General features: G+C 47.0%; 1 protein-coding gene across 1 annotated transcript in view; it reads left to right on the top strand.

Moving 5' to 3' along the window:
- Positions 1-20,111, top strand: part of BMP6 (bone morphogenetic protein 6) — a 53,630-nt gene that overhangs the window by 20,373 nt on the left and 13,146 nt on the right. Inside the window, exons 4-5 of the mRNA XM_015424147.1 lie at positions 13,849-13,997; positions 15,236-15,433. Coding sequence (XP_015279633.1) covers positions 13,849-13,997; positions 15,236-15,433 — 347 coding nt within the window. The remainder of the gene's footprint in view (positions 1-13,848; positions 13,998-15,235; positions 15,434-20,111) is intronic.

The raw sequence follows: 20,111 nt of genomic DNA, 5'->3' as shown, positions 1-20,111 counted from the left end.
TTCCCTCACCTGTATTTGTTATTTATTTACTTCATTTATACCCCACTTTTCTCCACAATGGGGAACAAAGCAGCTTACGTTATTCTCATCTCCACCTTTTTATCCTCCCAACCAGGGGTCATTTCGTAGAAAAAGAGAGGTGCAGAAGCTCATTAGCATAACTCATTAGCATAACTTATTTGCATATGCCACACCCCCTGACATCACCGGAAGTGTGTCAGAAGGCAACACCCACTGCAACTTACCCGGCTGCTTCTTGCTCCTCGTGGCCCGGGGCTGCTGGGAGCAGGGGGTGGGGCTTGTTGCATGTGCCCGCCCCCTGGACTCTTTACTGTCGGAGCTTCACTTCTATGCGCTCCTGCAGGAAATGACTCCTGCTCCCAACAAACTTGTGAGGTAGGTTAGGCTGAACGTATGTGACTGGCCCAGTGTTACCTAATGAGCTTTCATGGCAGACTGGTGATTTGGACCTGGGTGCGAAGTTGTAACTGCTATGCCACATTGCTATGCCACTGCTGAACAGTGGCAAGCAGCCACGCCTAGGTAACTGATGCAAGTCAGGTAGTAGCAGGTATTCTGGTGGTTGCTGCCAGGCTTGGCCCAGTGAGTCCTCCCTCAGAGGCCAAAACAGTCCTGGAAAGGGCCCTGCCCTCCCCCTGCCTTTTACTGGCAGAAACCAAGCATAGAATGCTCTCGTTGCCTAGCTATTGCCACTAAAGCCTTCCCTTTCTTAAAGCTACAGGCATCCCTTTAATTAGTTGCTGTAGATTTTCCGGGTTGTGTGGCCATGGTCTTGGCATTGTAGAACCTGATGTTTCGCCAGTAGCTGTGACTGGCATTCTCAGAGATATAACACAGAAAGATGGAGTACTCTCTGTGTCAAGGTGAGAAGAAAAATGGTAGGCAGGTAATTTATATCTACTCCAGAAGGTGGGGTAGGGCTGAGTCATTATCTTGTAGGAGTTCCCCAGGCTATGAGCATGCTAATGGAGGAGCTTTCCTGAGTAGGTTCTTTTGTATATGGATTGTTTCCTGTTTCCTGAGGAGGTTCTTTTGTATGTTTTTTCTTCTAACATTGACACAGAGAGTACTCCATCGTTCTGTGTTATACCTCTGAGGATGACAGTCACAGCTACTGGCGAAACATCAGGTTCTACAATGCCAAGACCACGGCCACACAACCTGGAAAATCTACAACAGCTAATGAACTCCGGCCGTGAAAGCCTTGAAGTCCTTGAACAGAACAGCGCCAATGGTCAGCACTATGCAGTATGGGAAGGCCTCATAGAAAGAAAGGAGAGAGAGGGGGGGGGAAACAGATATAGACCTTGGAAAACAATGCTGACCAATAGGAGGTCTTGAGGGGCTAGTCTCAGGTGAAGACAAAAGATTACCTGGGCCAATCATGGGTCCCAGGGGGTGCGGGATCAGGAGGAGCCCAGGAGCTAGGTGTGACCAATGAGTCTGGATTCACAATAGCTATGATGAGATTACTGGAGATGGCTGAATGAGTTTGATGATCACTAATGGTTCTGCCAAGGCAGACTGAATAGGTTCCCAAGTATAGACAAAAGTTGGAGATGAGTCCCTGATTAATGTCAGGAAGGATCGCTAAACATTTAAATGTATGATTGGTTTATCTCGGTATCCTGACAGAAGGAGCAGGAAAGACAGTTGTGAGGATGAAGGATTTTTACACAGACATTGGTGCACACAAAAGGACTGGGTGAAGTTCTGGAGACAGAAGGGCTGTTCGCCAGGTGGCTACTGAATAGCTTAATGGAAATGCAGATACTTTACCTGGTGGAACTGCCATTTTTCATAGGCATACCTTTCTGGGTGGTGGTGGGGGAGAAGACTGGAGGTTTGCTCTGAGGGCTGCCTTTATGCCACCTGAAAATGGAGAGCCTTTTCCAGAGCTATGGCTTGCTCTGTGTTTCAGAACCAGGAGTGCCTTCCTTGGCCTGAGTTTATGGGTCTCTGGTTCAGGTTAGAAAGGGGGGTGCCCCTGCTGTTGGGGTTACCCTAGAGTAAGGCAGAGTCTCTGGGCTACACACTGGCCTGGCAGGAGCCATGCAGCCCGACTCCTAGGTTGCGCAGCTGCTGCCAGCAAGCCCTGTGTGGTTTCCGAGCTGTGCCCACTGCCAAACCCAGCAAGGCTCCCGGGCTCCTTAAACTGCTGAAGGTATTGTTTGTTTGTTTGTTTATTATTTATTTATTTTGGGTGGAATTTAACCTCCCCGTGTATTTTTTAAAACATTTCAGATTTTTGTGCACACCTGGGGAGTCCCTCAAGTGTGCAGAAAGATCTGTTTAGCTTCCGTGTGGCCCCAATCCGTGGATTTAGCTATCTGCAGATCGTGGCCATGGGTGGCTAATAGTATATAGATGATGATGGCTATTAGAATACATGATAAGATGGGTAGAAGTTTGCGACATCCACCACTGGATAGTATTGTGCCACTGTACCACAATGTAGTTTTATCAAGACATAAAACCTGTCAGTATTTTTTTAGCTTTAAGAGAACTTAGTCCTTCCTTCAACCAAAATCCGAGATGTTTATGGCCCTTTTTCTCAAAGAAAGAATGTTTTCTCTGAGATCAGGGCCTCCCCGAGTGTTAATCAAGGTATCCTGCATCCCTTTATCACAACAGTTGCATCATTAGATTTTGCAGGAAATCTGGTTGTTTTGGTACCACAATGAGTGTTGATATGTTATGGATCTTACTGTTTGCAGAGATCTCAGGAATGGATCCCCTGCAAATGGTGAGGATCTACTGTTCACCCATTTTTCATAATTAAGCCCATATTATCCTTTTTTTTCAATTTGCAAGTATCGTTTATCAATTAGTCAATATACAACATCCCTCAGCACAGTTGAATGGGAGGGGATAGGGTTGCCAGCCTCCTGGTGGTGGCTGGAGATCTCCTGGGATGACAACTGACCTCCAGGCAACAGAAATCAGTTCGCCTGGAGAAAATGGTCTCTATGGCATTATGCCCCGTTGAAGTCCCTCCCCTCCCCAAACCCCGCCCTCTTCAGGCTCCACCTCCAAAAATCCAGGTATTTCCCATCCCTGGGGGAGGATGTGCAAAGCATGCCTAGTTTGGTGGTGTAAACACATATTTTTTATGCTTTATAGAATGTGCTTCACTTTGCCCTGTGTTAATAAGCCCAGTGATATAATTAGAGATGTGAAGGCCCGGAAAAAAACCGGAAAAATTCGGGGAAAAAACGGGTTTTTTCTGTTTTTCCCTGAAGCCTTTTTGTTTTTTTCTGAAAAATTGGAAACATTGAAAAAAGAAAAAAAATTGATTATGGAACATTTTATTTTAACATGATGAATAAAATATTTTAAGACAAGGTGTTCAAATATTTTTCAAATCATTTCTAAAATATATATATATGGTATCAGATTGATCTAATTTCTGTGCACTGAGGACAAGCAAGTCCTAGGTTACAAACTGAACCCTCCAGTGCAAGAACAAGATGCATTTCTTCCTTTAGGAGGTGCGATTGTCAGAAGAAAATAAAAAAGTTTCAGTTTTGGTTTTGCATGTGGGTGGGTATTCTGTTTGAAATAATTGTTTGGATACACTATATTTTTAATATGCTAGTTGTGATAATTTCATGCCAAGTAAAAATGTCCATAGTCATATTTTATGTTCCTAAAGTAACAGAATGATTTTCAATCTAGAAAAGACAAAAGAAATGCTAATGTCGCATTTTTTCAATTTTTCCGAAAATTTCCGTTTCCCCCCGAAAAAAATTGGAAAAAAACCGGGTTTTTTCCAAGCTTCAAAATCTCCGGAAATTTTACATCTCTAGATATAATTCAAGCCCAGTGACACAACTACAAATGACATGGCATTGTGGGTCACTCGTTACTTTTCTAGCCAAATACGTAGCAGCAGGGGCTCTTGTTTGTGTCCTTTCCCCTCTTCCTTCCTGGCTCACTACCAGGATGTAATTTCAGACATTTTGCCAACACTCTGTAGTCTTAACTACTGTTCCAACCTGGCTTTGATGGTGAAGGTAAAGGTTTAACATCTTGTGTAAAGATGTAGAAGCAGTTCTTGGGAGAAGGCTTGAAGTCAGTGGCAAGAATAGCTACAAAATCCAGCAGATTTTACCCACAGACAAATTTAAGTAAGGATACAAATATATATATGTCTTGCAATTATAGCAGGTGTCCATAAATACTCTGGCATCTTCTGTTAAAAATCATATCCTTCCTGAGGTTACCACTATGCAGAGTCTAGACTGTTATGTCAATGTGTCACTGAAGAATGGTAAACAAAATAAGTTCAGTATGAGGAAAGTTTTCATGAGTGAGGGTAAGGGATGGCTCAGTAAATGGGTGTTGGTGCAGAATCGTCTGGTTAAGCACCTTAGTGTTGTTTGAAGACAGGCCAGATAAGGGGCCCTTAGAACCATAATTAAAAACAGAGGACCCCCGCCTGAAAATTACTAGCTAGAAGGAAAATGTTCCGTTTGTGCTTTCTGCATTTTTAGGAATACTTCTGCCGTGTGTGTGTGTGTGTGTGTGTGTGTGTGTGTATAAACTGAAGGGTTGGGTAAAGAAAGGTATAGGAAACTAGACAACTCTTAAAAATGTATATTTAAAATATTACTTTTTATAGCTGTGATGTTTTGCTGTGGCAGTGCTCCATGGTATGATGTGCACTCAGGAAAGTGAGGGAAAATTATTTTAATTTGGCAGTTCCACTAACTATAAGTAGCAAAAACATCAGCCAGTTTATTAATTACATAAACCTCTATAAGCTAGTCAGAGCTGAGATAATTTAAAAATTTGACAGTGGTTTTTAGTTAAAGAAATGTTTAGATTACATAGGAAATGTTGTAATCACTTGCAAAATATTCATCCTGTGAAAGCTCTGAATATGTGGTCAAGATGCGTTGGTTAAGAATAGTAGCTAGATATTTATAATGTGGCAGATGAACACTCCTCTTTGAAAAACTGGAGCCAGTTTCTTTTTTCTTGACAGCCCATCCTGTGGGCTAGGAATGTGACGTAGACATTCCATAAATAAATAAATAAATAAATAAATAGCTACAGTGCAAGCAGTTAAGGCATATTTGCTTAGGTTAGAGTGGTCCCACTTTCTTCGTTCTGGATCCTCTGTTTGCCTCCTGTGCTTCCCCTTACAGAGGCTCACTGAAGAGTAAAAATAGTGTTTATGTCTATATGGATGCCGGGTCAGACCATTGGTCCATTTTCCCTGCGTTTTCTGTTCTGGATGGGAGCTGCTGTCTGAGGTCTTTAGGAAGGGGGAGGTGGGCGCTCCTCTAGCCTGAAATCTCTTTGAGAATTCAGACATTTGCAGTGCAATATCTCTGCAGAGTTACTTCAGTTAAACAAACTAAAATCAAGACCAAGATTCTCTAAGATAGGAATGAACAAACTTTTTTTGTCCCAAGTGCTCAAATAAATGCCGTGTCTATCTGTGAAGATGTTGGTTTGTCAACATAAACAATGGAGGGGGGGGGGGAGAGATGAGAGTTGCAAGGAAATGGCCCTTTCTGCTCTCTCCTTTTAATCCATGTTCACCATGGTGTCCTCCAAGGAATTCTGCTCTAATATTGAATGCAACCTTCTTTTTAATCCAGACCCCCCCCATTCTGCACTACAATCGAGCTCAGCCTTCTTTTTATTCCACCCCCCCCCATTCTGCGTTACATTCCCTCCCTTCCAGGTAGGGCTGCCAAGTGGGGGTGGGGGGCGGGTAAACCCCCGCTTCGGAGGCCCAATTCCCACCGCCGTGGAATCAGGCCCCAGGGGGGAACTCCGCCCCCCGAAGTGCAGCGTGCCTGCGTCACCAGAAGTGACGCAACCACATAAATCACGTTGGGGGCGTGGCCCCGATCGTCAGAGGGAAACCTCTATGGTTTTCCCTCCGACGATCGGGGCCACGCCTTCAACGTGATCGACGTCACGCGTCACTTCCGGTGACGTGCTGGCGGCGCACGCATTGAAGGACGGCTCCCGGAGCCCAGTGAGGCTCCCCCGCCGGTGAAAAAAAATGACTTGGCAACCTTCCAGGGGTCATTTCACAGAAAAAGAGGTGCAGGAGCTCTTTAGCATAACTCATTAGCATAACTTATTTGCATATGCCACATCCCCTGACATCACCGGAAGTGTGTCAGAAGGCAACACCCACCGCTCAGGCTCCACTGGACTGTTTGGGATTGCTACCTATTGGGGGGGGGGGAAGCGCACAGATCTGCCCTCACAGAGGAGGGAGAGCTTGTACCTGAATAAACCTTGGCCTTAAACGTGCCACTGAACTGCTTTGGATTGCTATGGGGGGGGCCCCTCTGCAACTTACCTGGCTGCTTCTTGCTCCTCGTGGCCTGACTGAGGTCTGCTGGGAGCAGGGGGTGGGGCTTGTTGCATGTGCCCGCACCGTGGGCTCTTTACTGCCGGAGCTCTGCTCCTGTGCGCTCCTGCAGAAAATGACCCCTACTCCCTTCAGTGGTCAGCCCGGTTTTAGCCTGCTGTTGCCCCGAGTTATTTGGATGCTGTTTTGCTAGGGACTTAAATTGCCTTGTCTCAAACACTCAAAAAATCCAAAGTGGGAAAGGACCAATGTCTATAGTATAGGATATTGCCAGAGGGCAGAAGGGGCCAACTAGTAGGCCAGCCAGTGGTTCGGGGCACACCCTGGCTGACTGGCTGGTGGCTTGAGGCTCACTTGCCCAGTGATATGGCAGGAGAAAGTGGGGAATAATTGTATTGGAACCCAAAACAGATGGACAGTGCTCTAGGAACCCCCAAATCTCCATGGTAGAGATACTGGTGGTTTCTAGAGCATCACCTGGACGTTGTGTCGCCTCCAGGTTTGGATGCAATCCCCCCCAAACATGCGTTTCCCCTCTACATTGGTGGACAAGTAAGTTTTGAGCTGCCCAGCTGATTGGTGACTTGGGCGAGGGGAGGATTTGAGAGTGAGAAACAGCCTTGGAAAGAGCACCCCCCCCCAAAGAGGAAAGAAGAGCCTGCCCAGCCAGCTCCAAGTAGAAGGTACCCAGCCAAGCTCTGCAGCCAGATGAAATGAGGCCAGGTAGGTATGGCCCATCCCTCACTGTGGTGAGGCCTTGCTGGTGTACCCCAGTCTTTGCCATGGTGAGGCAGAATGGCATATCTCACCTTTCCCCATGACAAGGCTGGGCCAGCACCTCCTGTTCTTGGCTGGACCACTGTACCCTGTCATTCACTGTAGCAAAGCCAGGCTGGGTGGGCGCTTCCCATCCCTCAGCAAAGCTAGGCCAGGTGAGTGTGGGTCAGGTGGGCTTGGCCCTCACTGCAGCAAGCCCTCTTTCCTGCTTTTCATTGGCTCCCCAGCCACCACCACCCAGTTATGGCATGGCCAGACTAGCCAACAGGTGGTACCTGGGCTGGCTTTTGTGTGTGTGTGGGGGGGGGGAGGCTCAGACCAACCTGCCTGCCCAGGTGCAGAAAGCCCTTGGCCTGGCCTGAATATAAGTGAATGAAAGGAGAGTTTGATGTGTTTTTCAGTCACAGAAGAACCACAATGAGCATATACCATCACGCAAAGTTTCACAGGGTTCAAGTTTCAAATGTGGAACTCCATACAAGCAAGGAATGCTCTGTATATGAAATGGGATTTCACATACAAACCTCTGAAACGAAGAAGAAGAAGAAGAAGAAGAAGAAGAAGAAGAAGAAGAAGAAGAAGAAGAAGAGGAGGAGGAGGAGGAGGAGGAGGAGGAGGAGGAGATTGGATTTATACCCCGCCCTTCACTACCCAAAGGTGTCTCAGAGTGGCTTACAAACTCCTTTCCCCTCCCCTCCCCACAACAGACACCCTGTGAGGTAGGTGGGGCTGAGAGAGCTCTGACAGAAATTGCTCTTTTTCAGGAACAGCTCTTATCAGAACTATGGCTTGCCCAAGGTCATCCAGCCAGGTGCAAGTGGAGGAGTGGGGAATCAAACCCGGTTCTCCCAGATTAGAGTCCACACACTTAACCACCACACCAAAGGGGAAGGGGAAGCTAACACTACAAGATAATGGGACTATAATAGCTGACTGTCTGTCTGAATATATGACATGATCTTGTGGTATCCTGAGTCAGGCCTTTGGTCTATCAAGATCAGTATTGCCTGTTTCAAATGGCAGCAGTTCTCCTGGGTCTCAGGCAGAGGTCTTTCACATCACCTACTACTTGATTTTTTTTAACTGGAGAGGTCAGGGCTTGAACCTGAGCCCTGCATGCAAAGCCATGAATGGGTGCCCTTGGGGCTCAAACCGTGTGGTCAGCCCCATAGTTAAAACACAGAGTTTATGTATCAAGAATGTAGGGACCACTCATGTGGTGACTGTCCAGCTTAGTTGGGGGGCATCGGCTGTGCCATTGTTTAACCCTGGTAGGTACACTGCAGTTGGGAAAACGTGTCTTCAAACGTACCTGTTCCACAAGTTCGCAGCTATCATCCACTATCTATGTGATACTGTGATCCCATGCTTACTAATATAAACCTTTCTTGCTACCTTATCTGTAATGATTTGGATTTCAGTGTTGGCCAAAACTGGAAGGAAAAGATAGATCCAGTTGGGTAGCCGTGTTGGTTTGAAGCAGTAGAACAAAGTTTGCGTTCAGTGGTACTTTTAAGACTAACAAAGTTTTATTCAAGGTATGAGCTTTTCGGGTGCATGCACACTTCCTCAGATGATGAAGAAGAGATTAGATTTATATCTCGCCCTTCACTCAGAGCAGCTTACAATCTCCTTTCCCTCCCCCTCCCCACAACAGACACCCTGTGAGGTAGGTGGGGCTGAGAGAGCTCTTTCGAGGTCTGCTCTTGAGAGAACAGCTCTGAGAAAACTGTGACTGACCCAAGGTCACCCAGCAGCTGAATGTGGAGGAGTGGGGAATCAAACCCAGTTCAACCATATTAGAGTCTGCACACTTAACTACTACACCAGACTGTCTCCTAACCACTACACCAAACCACTACATTTGCTGTTCACCCTCTCCATATATCAGTGAACTGTAACCTTCCATTTCAATGTATCAGAGGAAGTGTGTGCACACACGAAAGCTCATACCTTGAATAAAACCTTGTTGGTCTTAAAGGTGCCACTGCACTCAAACTTGGAAGGAAAAGAGTTGTGCATGGAGAGAAGAAGGCCAGCTTAGAAACTTAATGCAGGACTCTGACTTAGTTTGTCAACAAAGAAGGTGCACAACATGCCTTCTGAGGCAGTGGCAATGTTAAATGTAGGCCCCTGCGCTCAAGATGTAAGAAAAAAGATTTTTTAAATCCATGAAAATGAAAGCAAGGCTCAAGACCACCATGCTAAGCAACAAATAGGAATTACAAGAAAGGGGACCCGTGATACTCGTGGGGGGGGGGAAGAGCTCCAGGCAGAGCAGGAGGAGGAGGAGGAGGAAGCAGCAGCAGCAGGTAAGCCTCCCCCCCATCCCCGGAAACCAGCGGCGCGGCCTGAACGGCTGCCAGCCACCAAGTCCGTTGATCCCCCCTGCCCCGTCCCTGGTCTCCTCCACCCCTCTCCCCTGGTCTCCACCCCCAGCTCCTGCGGTGAGGCCCGAGTGGCTGCCAGCCATTGGGCCTCGCCGATCTCCTCTCCCCCGTCTTCTCCATCCCAACCCCGTCTCCAGCAGCAAGGCCCGAGTGGCTGCCAGCCGCCGGGCCTTGCTGATCTCTTCCCCCGAGCCCCGACCGGCTCCCAGCCACTGGGCCTCACCGATCTCCTCCACCCTCTCCCCCGGTCTCTTCCCCCACCCCTGGCTCCTGTGGTGAGGCCCGAGTGGCTTCCAGCTGCCGGGCCTCGCCGATCTCCTCCACCCCCCTCCCCTGGTCTCCTCACCCACCCCGGCTCCTGCGACGAGGCCCGAGCGGCTTCCAACCGCCAGCTCGCCGCAGAGTTCCCAGAACGTTCCCTGCGCATGTGCAGGGAAGGCTCTTTTACTTTTGGGGGGATTTAGATATCCCCCCTATATTTTTTCTAGTTTTTAGATTTTTGTGCACACCTGGGGACTGCCCCAAGAGTGCAGGAAAATCTCCCTTCCCCCGAGGTGCCCCCGATGTGCGGATTTAGATATCCGCACGCAGGGAGCGCCTTCGCTATTAGATATATAGATTTCACCTTTGTCATACATTACCGAGCACCCACATTGCATCTGGAGCCCCTGTACAGTGCCAGACATCACATAATCACATGTGAGTGCGCAGGTTCTCCTCAATTCCTGACTGTGTGGCGCCCAGTTGAGATCAGGACCACGGTGCACATGGAGAAGGGACTTCAGTCTGCCCCCCCCCCAAATTTTCCCAGCATGAAACAGTCAGCATGAGAAAAAAGAGAACCCTGAAGATATTATTCTATGAACTGCTGGTCTGTCTGTCTGTCTGTCTGTCTGTCTGTCTATTACATTTTTACTGCCCTGTTTCTCAGGAGCTCAGGGTGGTGTATACTTGTGAGGTACACTAGGCTGAGTGTATAAGTGCCCCAAGGTCATGGCAGGCCAGGGGCTTCTGCTGCTGTTGTGGCAGAAATAAAAGCGGAGCAGGGAGGTGCTTTCCCCCTCAGACATGCTCAGTGAAACAAAACTCTCCCTTAGGGAAGGGATTTGAGCCAGCTCCTTGGCTAGAGCCCTTATTAGTGTTCTGAAACTGCTTCTGCGCTGCTGGTGAAGAACCTTGTATGTGAGATGGCAGGGAGACCACAAAGAAGAACCGTCATGTTTTCAGTCCTCTCTTGCTCAGCATGTGGGCCGCCTTTACTTTTGAGAAGGTGATGAAGAAAGGCTACATGAGGTCATCGTGAGGAGTGGAAATCAGGCATGTAAAACATGAAGTGCTGCCAACTCTTTTATAAAACAGCTGCATAATTTAGAGTCCGTGTATGGCAGTTTATTCTCGAGCCGTGGGTATTAATGCTGTAAACAAACAGGTGCGAGTCCCTGGGGGGACTGTGCTTGCTGTTTTCAGACCAGCTTAGAGAATGTGGATTTGGCCTTGAATGGAAAAAGGTCCACTTGCCAGCCCTTCTGTAAGCAAATGGGCTGCTTTTATGGTTTAAATGGTGTCATTTAGTATTTAGCATTTCAGTCCCAAGAAAGGAAAAGGTATTTGAAGTGCACTTGGCTGATTTCATACCATGAAGGGCTTTTTTTTGGGGGGGGGGGAATCTTCCTAGAAGAGAACAAGAGATTGGATTCATACCCCGCCCTTCACTTGGAGTCTCAGAGCGGCTTACAAACTCCTTTCCCTTCCCTTCCCCACAACAGACACCCTATGAGGTAGGTGGGGCTGAGAGAGCTGTTTCCAGAACTGTCCTTGAGAGAACAGCTCTGACAGAACTATGGCTTGCCCAAGGTCATCCAGCAGCTGCAAGTGGAAGAGTGGGGAATCAAACCCAGTTTTTAAAAATTTATCTTTGGATTTATATCCCGCCCTACCCCGAAGGGGTAGGCACGCAGTGCCAAGATTAAAACAACTGAAAACAACATAGCATAAAACAATAAAGTACAATAACAAAAAATCAGTGCTCCATTTGTCACAAGATGGGGTAGATCTTAATCTCAACGGTAACATTCCCATGGTCTGTCATCCCTCCTCCTGCCAGAGTCACCTCGCACCCCGAAGGAACCAGATGGTGGTAGTGATGGTGCGATGGTGCATAGATAGCAATGATGGAGTAGTGGTGGCGGCGGCTCCTACTCAAAAGCCTGGCGGAAGAGCTCCATCTTGCAGGCCCTGCGGAACTGAGAAAGATCCCGCAGGGCCCGGATCTCTTCCGGGAGCTCCTTCCACCAGGTATGAGCCGCCACCGAAAATGCCCTGGCTCTGGTCACCGCATGTTTAACATCCCTGGGGCCTGGAATTTCCAGGAGATGACGACTCCCCGACCGTAGTGCCCTTGGGGGAACATATGGGGAAAGGCGGTCCCTCAGGTAGGCTTGACCCTGGCCATAAAGGGCTTTAAAGGTCTCCCAGATTAGAGTCCACACACTTAACCACTACACCAAACTGGCTCTCCTAGGGTTGCCAGACATAGCCCAGTACTCATTGGGAGACTGGGGGGGGGGGGGGACCAGGAACATGGGGGCACCATTGGGGATGTGTGATGTTACTTCTGAGCATTTTTAAATTGCCCCATGTTGGACGTGAGGATGTTGTCACATCTACTTGGCCCTCATTCTATGGTATATGTAGATTCAGGCCCAATACATTGTTCAAAATGACGTGAATTTTAGCATTTCAGTGAGAATTCTGAGCTGTACTACTTCAAATGAGTGGATGTAGGGATCATGTTTTTAACGATCCCTACACATCATAGAGGGGGAAAAGTGTATAGTGTTCTACACAATTCAAAGGGTGATGGTGGTTGCTTTAACATGAAGAAGTGTTCAAAATATATCCTTTCACCTGTAGTCCAAAGGGGAAGTTGAGTACCTTGTTCTATATAACATGTAGGTCAAATCTGATTCTGGGATGAGCGCTCAATGTACCTTGCATGAGCACTCATACTAATCACTGAAGGCCACACCATCTATATCAGTGTTACTACTGAGCGGAGGTCTCTAAAGATTGGGGAACCCCCAGCATAGGATCTTATATGAATTAGGCCACAGGAATGGTTCACATATGGAAGATTGAGTGTCCAAATGAAAGAACATCTGATGTGGAAAATAATTGACGCTGATTCAAACGGGGAATTATTATCTTCGGGTGACCAACACATTGCTCCAGATAAGCAAAATGTTATGTGAATGAACGTAGTGAGAGTGCCTTTGGATAAAAGGCAATTATCAAACTTTATCTTCCCATGGGAAACAACCCGCTGGTTGTATTCCAATTCACAGGCTGCATTGTGCTCGTTCCCGCAATCCTTCTTAAATAAACATTTTTGTCAATTTGCAAGAGTGGGTTATTAATGCAGGAACTAGTTTAAGTCAGCAACGTCTTAGGGCTTAACTGTGCATGAAACAGAAAGTTGTGTAAATTTGTGACAAACCAACTTTGGATAAGGGGGACTGGTTGTGTGTGTGTACACTTTAACTGCGTACCATTCAGACCATCACTACCCATCATTTCCCCCCTTACAACATAGATTGGGATCCGTACAGAGGGGACAGTGGCCTTTAAGAGGGGTCTGGAATACAGAAATTATGGGCAGAGAAAGGATACTACCCGCCTAGCTGTTGTTCCCTAGCTGATACTACCCGCCTAGCTGTTGTTCCCTATGCAAAGCAACCATTAAGCACAGTCTGATATTACCCGCATAGCTGTTGTTCCCTATGCAAAGCAACCATTTCTCTTACTGTTTACAACTGGGAAAGTGTGGGTCCACAGACTGAGCGTAGAACTTAGGCAGTATCCCTGAGGTTCCCAGTGTATCTGGCCAAGGATAGTCCTCATATCGCCTTCCCCAAATTGAATGCTGGTGTACAAATACCTTCACAGGTTGTCTCATGGGTTTGTTTGCACTGGGTTTGCCTACCCGTGTTATCATGTACTAGTTTTCAAAATTCAGGGTTCAGTCTTCACTTCATTATTCTTTTTGTCCCATAGGTATCTATTTTTGGTTGCATCCCCCCCCCAAGCCAAATATAAATGAAACCATGCCATATAAGCAGACTCTTATACATTTGAATTTAAGGTGATGATGATGACATTATAGTGACAGATGTGAATTTTAAAAAAACCATTTCCCTCCTGCTTGTACTGAAGCCATGAAAGCAAATGGGAAATTTGGACGAGAATAATAAGGTAACACTCTTCACGTTTCTAAGACTCTTCTTTTTGAGGCTTCCCCCCTACTTTTCCTTTTTCCAGAGATTCCCATCTGTTTTTGCTGGATACCCGAGCGGTCTGGGCCACGGAAGAAGGCTGGCTGGAGTTTGACATCACTGCCACCAGCAACATGTGGGTGATAAACCCCCAGCATAACTTGGGACTCCAGATGAGCGTGGTGACCAGGGATGGTAGGTAACAGGAAAACATACTCGAGACATCTGGCCAGTGACCTAGTCACTAATTGGAAGCTGTGTTTATAGCATTCAGCTGTGATGTGATGATCTGACTCATGCAGCCAAACACACAGCTGGGATGCGATGGCTGCGCTCTGGATCCAACAGCACAGATTAAAACCTTTTCCCTGTCTATGGCTTGTCCCATGCCTGTGGGCGTGAAACTCTGGGAATGCCTGACTTGTGGATATTGGGTTGTTGTTTTTTGCCAAGGAGTCTACTGGAGATGCATTGGAAAAAAATTATAGTTCTCAATGTATTAGGGCTGTGGAAGTGGCTTCTAGCACTGAGAGGCAGTTTGGTATAGTGCGGAATCTAATCTGGGAGAACAGGGTTTGGTTCCCCACTCCTCCACATGCAGCTGCTGGTGTGACCTTGGGTCAGCCATAAGTTCTCTCAGAGCTGTTCTTTCACCAGGGGTTCTCGAGAGAGCTCTCTCAGCCCCACCTGCCTCACAGGGTGTCTGTTGTGGGGAGGGGAGGGGAAAGGAGATTGTAAGCCACTCTGAGACGCCTCCGGGTAGTGAAGGGCGGGAGAACGTTGAGAGAGTATTCTCTCATGTTGGGAGAATATATTTCATTGGCTTCAGGGAGAGATCATTTCAGTGACAGACAGTGTTCCCTCTAAGCTGAGTTAGTGTGAGCTAGCTCACAGTTTTTTAGCCTCTGGCTCACACATTTTTTTCTTAGCTCAGGAAAGATGGCTCCAGAGCAAACTAATTTATACAGTAGCCAAATGGCTTGCTCACAACTTTAATGCCAGTAGCTCACAAAGTAGAATTTTTGCTCACAAGACTCCAAAGCTTAGAGGGAGCATTGGTGACAGATTTCCCTGATGGGAATAGAACATGTGAACCTCAGAAGGTGCCTTACACTGACTCAGACCATTATTCCATCTAGCTCGGTGCTGTTTGGTCTGAGTGGCAGTGGTTCTTCGTGGCTGAAGGCAGTCACTGAGGTCCTTTTCACTGGAGATGCCTTAAAAGATGCTGTCCAGTCTGTGAGCCTTCCCTGCAAATTAGAATATCATCTATTAATGACAGGGGCGAAGGGATGGAGAGGGGGAAAGGACAGGGCAAGAGGATGCTGCTTGTAGGAAAGAAGCTGTGTTGCTCAAAAGAGTTATTCAGACACACTGTGCTCTTTATAGGACTCATGGCATTTTTTTCTTTTTGGTGTGTATTTAATTTATAGGCCTCAGTATAAACCCTAGAGAAGCAGGCCTAATAGGCCGGGACGGCCCTTATGACAAACAGCCTTTCATGGTGGCCTTTTTCAAAGTGAGTGAGGTTCACGTTCGAACAGCGAGGTCGGCCGCCGGCACGCACAGGCAGCAGAGTCGAAACCGCTCCACCCAGCCTCAGGATGTTTCCAGAGTATCCAGCAGCACAGGTAACTTCTTAAATGCCTGCTAGGTCATGTGGAAATGAAATATTGCTTAGAAGATTAGCGATTACCATTTATGAATTGCTTTTATATTTTTGTTTTTAATTCAGGGGGGATTTTGTCAATAAAGCTGAAGGAGAGCAAAAAAAAAAAGTGAAGTGGACTTAGTAGGGGAATTTTGAATTATATGTGACCAGGGGTCATTTCGTAGAAAAAGAGGTGCAGGAGCTTATTAGCATAACCCATTAGCATAACTTATTTGCATATGCCACACCCCCTGACATCACCGGAAGTGTGTCAGAAGGCAACACCCACCGCTCAGGCTCCACTGGACTGTTTTGGATTGCTAGCTGTTGGGGGGGGGGAGTGCAGATCTGTCCTTGCAGAGGAGGGAGAGCTTGTACCTAAATAAAACGTGGTCTTAAAGGTGCCACTGGACTGTTTTGGACCAGGGGGCTGGAGGGGGGGGCTCTGCAACTTACCTGGCTGCTTCTTGCTGTGACTGAGGGCTGCTGGGAGCAGGGGGTGGGGCTTGTTGCATGTGCCCGCCCCCTGGGCTCTTTACTGCCGGAGCTCCGCTCCTGTGCGCTCCTGCAGGAAATGACCCCTGTATGTGACATTTTATTTATTAAATAGTTATTTATTAAAACATATATATCCCACCTTTCCCTATGGCATCCTGTTGGTGCGTTCACTGTGTTCATCTGATCATGGCACATTTGTATTGGAAGACCTTATGCCTTTACAAGTTGTGTATAAGAGGGAATTTTGACAGATAACAGCTTTTCATACAGGGATGAGGAAAACTGGACTTACTGAAATCCTCTTCTATGCACGTCTTTTTTCTTTGTGTACAATCATGCTATTTCCATTTCATAGGAAGCACTGATTGTCTTTTCTGCTCTTGAGTAGAGAAACAGATAAAACAATTACTGAGTTCACGGTTTCCTATTAACACTATCCCATGAGGATGTCATGTACAGTACAAGTTGTCCCTTGGCGAATCTATTTAATCTTTTAGACTATGGAGTATAGTGGCAGGAAGAGTGTATTTCAACTGTCTTTGAATGAGGATCTGAAACATGTGCTATTTTGAGTGGCATCTCATTTGCAGATTTTCTCTTAATCTAGGAGTAAAGTCAGTAGCACACGTGGGGGGTCCTTCATGGCTATGGCATGAGGGAAGGGTTTACCCTTTCACCCATGCCATTTCTCTGACCTCTGCTATCCCTTAGAGCTGCTATTTAGCCTGTAATGAAACGTAAAAGTATTGCATCAAACTGTCTATGTGGTTCACTGGCTGAACTCCTATAACACTGAAAAAGCAGTAATGAAATCCATGAGTGAAGTTCTCCATGTAGAACAGAACTCTCCTGCCTCCCCTCACTGTTGTTACTGAAACACTTCCCTGGGGATCAGGACACCCCCCCCCCCAGAACAGTGAAAGTCTGTAATAGGAGTGGACAATTGGCAGAAATCACCCCTCCACACACACACAGAGTCAGAGTAGCTGAAGTGCCATTCTTCCATGGTTTGGATCCAACCCATAAAGTATGTTTGTTTCCCCTGAAGTTCAATGCTATTTCACCATCGAGTGTATAGTGTACCATCTACATACTATTAGTCACCCATGGCCACCATCTGCAAATATCTAAATCCATGTATTGGGACCATGTGGAGGCTAAAGAGATTTTACTGCAGTCTTGGGGCGCTCCCCAGGTTTGCAGAAAAATCTGGGGAAAAAATACACGGGGAAGGGTTAAATCCCCCCCCCAAGTAAAGGGTGGAGCCTGGGACTGCCTTGAAACAAGAGGAAAGGCGGGACTCCCTCCAAAGTAAAGGGTGGAGCCTGGGACCCATGGCGGGCTGTTCAGAAGCTGCCCTGGGACCTACTGTGGTGGCCGCCAGGAACTATTCCGGGCCCTGCCACAAGTAGGAGATGCTGGGAGCCAATCGGGGCCCTGCTGTGGCAGACACTGGGAGCTGCTCCTTGGAGCTCTGCAGGAGGTGCTGCAAGGCCTGCCGTTTGCCAGGGCTTTTGAGAGGGTTTGAATAGCAGGCATCATTTAAGGGGGAAGGGGAGAGGGATATTGGGGCTTGTTATTTTATCTTTGGTTTTAGCTGGGGATGTTTTAATTGTTATTGTATACTGCCTTGAAACAAGAGGAAAGGCGGGATAGATTGGCTGAATCTAAAAAAGAAGAAGGTTGGAAAAACCAGATGTAGCCGATAGAAATCATTCTCGGCCTTTGCACCAACCTGCTTTTCATACAGCAAGGCTGGGCCCATGAGCAATCCTAGTCAGAGTATATATATGTGTGTGTGTGTGTGTGTGTGTGTGTTCTGAATTTTATTTAGTTATTTGCATTTTTTTATAGTCCGCCTTTCTCAGGAGGTCTTCAAGGCGGCTTACACAGAGTGAGTCAGTCCAACCAACAAAATGGGACATTCAGTAACCCACGCACTGGGATTTTAGAAGTCTGGAGCCAACCAGAAAGAGCCTGCAGCACAGCATAAGTGCTCACAGAACACTTTAAGCGGTACAGGAATTACATCAATAGGATCCCATTTACAGTAAACTATACACTGCAGGGTAGACTACAGTCCCTAATCATTCATCCAAGTAAGTTTGTGAAACATTTTGTGCAGGGCAGACCTATTGCCTGGGCAGAAGAGCCCTCTTGAACAATTCTCTTTTGCACAGCTTGCAGAAAGCCAGGAGAGGGGGGCCCTTCCTGACCTCATAGGGCAGGGCAGTCCGTAAGTCACAGCAGAGAAAGCTGCATGGGCAGAACATGGGCCCTGCCAGTAATCTTTTATTTATTTAAAACATTTATTAGCAGCCTTTCTACCTTATGGGGCTCCAGGTGGCTTACAGTGTAAATAACAATAAAATACAACAAAATACATATAAAACTCACTAAGTTAGAATCGGTAGTTTATAACTGCTGGTAGGCAGAAGAACTAGTCAAATGCCATCAAGAATAAAGCTGTCCTCCGCTGCCTCCTAAAGATCAAGAGTGGAGGGGCCGGGATCACCTCCGTTGGGAGGCGGTTCCAAACCATCGGGCTGCCACTGAAGACGCCTTCTATCGTGTACCCACCAGACAAGCGTCTTTGGTTGGCAGGGCAGTCAAGAGGGCCTCCCCCTGAGTTCTTGGGCAGGAACAAACCATCGGGCTGCCACTGAAGACGCCCTCTATCATGTACCCACCAGACAAGCGTCTTTGGTTGGCAGGGCAGTCAAGAGGGCCTCCCCCTGAGTTCTTGGGCAGGAACATATGAGAGAAGATGGTCCTTCAGATGTCCTGATCCCAAGCCATGTAGGGCATTAAAGGTCAAAACCAACACTTTGCATTGGGCTCAGGAGCAGATCAGAAGCCAGGGTAATTGCTGTAGGATTGGGGTCACATGATCCTGGTAATTGGCCCTGACCAGCAGTCTGGCTTTAACATTCTACAGTAGCTGCATAAGAACATAAGAGAACAATGTTGGATCAGGCCAAAGGCCCATCTAGTCCAACACTCTGTCACACAGTGGCCAAAAATACCAGGTGCCATCAGGAGGTCCACCAGTGGGGCCAGGACATTAGAAGCCCTCCCAGTGGGGCCAGGACATTAGAAGCCCTCCCAGTGGGGCCAGGACATTAGAAGCTGCAGCAGCACCCAAACACTCTTCAAGGGTAGCCCCAAGCAGAGCATACTGTAACAGTCCAGTCTAAGTGTAGATGGATCACTGTTGCTAGATCAGAATGAGCCAGGAATAGACGCAGCTGGGCAAAAGCACTCTGAACCACAGGAGCCACCTGATTTTCTAAGGTGACCACTGTGTCAAGCAGCATTCCCCATCTGCAAACCTGGCTTCTCAAGGGGAGTCCAACCCCATCCAAGACAACGGAGACCTTAAGGCCCCCATCTGTCTTTCTACCAACCCAGAGCACCTCTGTCTTCTCAGGATTAAGTTTCAACTTTGACGCTTCCCATATGTGCTGGATGCCACCCTGTCTTGAAGCATTGCATTTATTGTTACAATATGTTTAGATATACTTAAAGCACCCCCTCCTCCCCCCTTCACATTAAAATGAGGTTCCTCAGTCCTATCTGTCAACTTTATTCTGATCTCAGAGATCACTATTGTGTTTGTGCAGTTACGTGGCTTGGAGTTGGGACCTTAAATGTTATTTAGCATTGCACTGCAGCTGGCTGGAAAAATCTCTAAAATATTGACGGAAATTAAGCAAACATTTTCCATTTGCTGACCAGTCCTTGTGCCTTATGATAAACCGACACTCTCCTTCTGGCATATGTTTTGCTGGATTGTGTTAGCATCTGTTCCTGGTCTATGAACAAGTACTTCTCCATTTGCAGAATGAGTTATTATTTTACTTATTATTTTACTTATTATTTTACTTATTATTTTACCTCTTCGTAGCGAGCTCCTGGTTTTTTCTTCAGATTCAGAACTTACTGTATTCCCAAACAAACAACTGATTAAATGCATCCCTTTCATAACCATTAAATAAATGCTACCACAAGCGAAAGAATCAATAAGCCACAGAGATAGGACTAGACCAGTGGTGTCAAACTCATTTGTTATGAGGGCCGGATCTGACATAAATGAGACCTTGTTGGGCCAGGCCATGTGTGTCATAAAATGTAATGCCAGGTAGCGGAGATATAAACTT

The sequence above is a fragment of the Gekko japonicus genome, unplaced genomic scaffold (assembly GCF_001447785.1).
Source record: "Gekko japonicus isolate JY-2015 unplaced genomic scaffold, Gekko_japonicus_V1.1 scaffold1317, whole genome shotgun sequence".
Lineage (NCBI taxonomy): Eukaryota > Metazoa > Chordata > Lepidosauria > Squamata > Gekkonidae > Gekko > Gekko japonicus.
The sequence above is the reverse complement of the archived record's forward strand: the minus strand, read 5'-3'. Positions and strand labels throughout refer to the sequence as shown.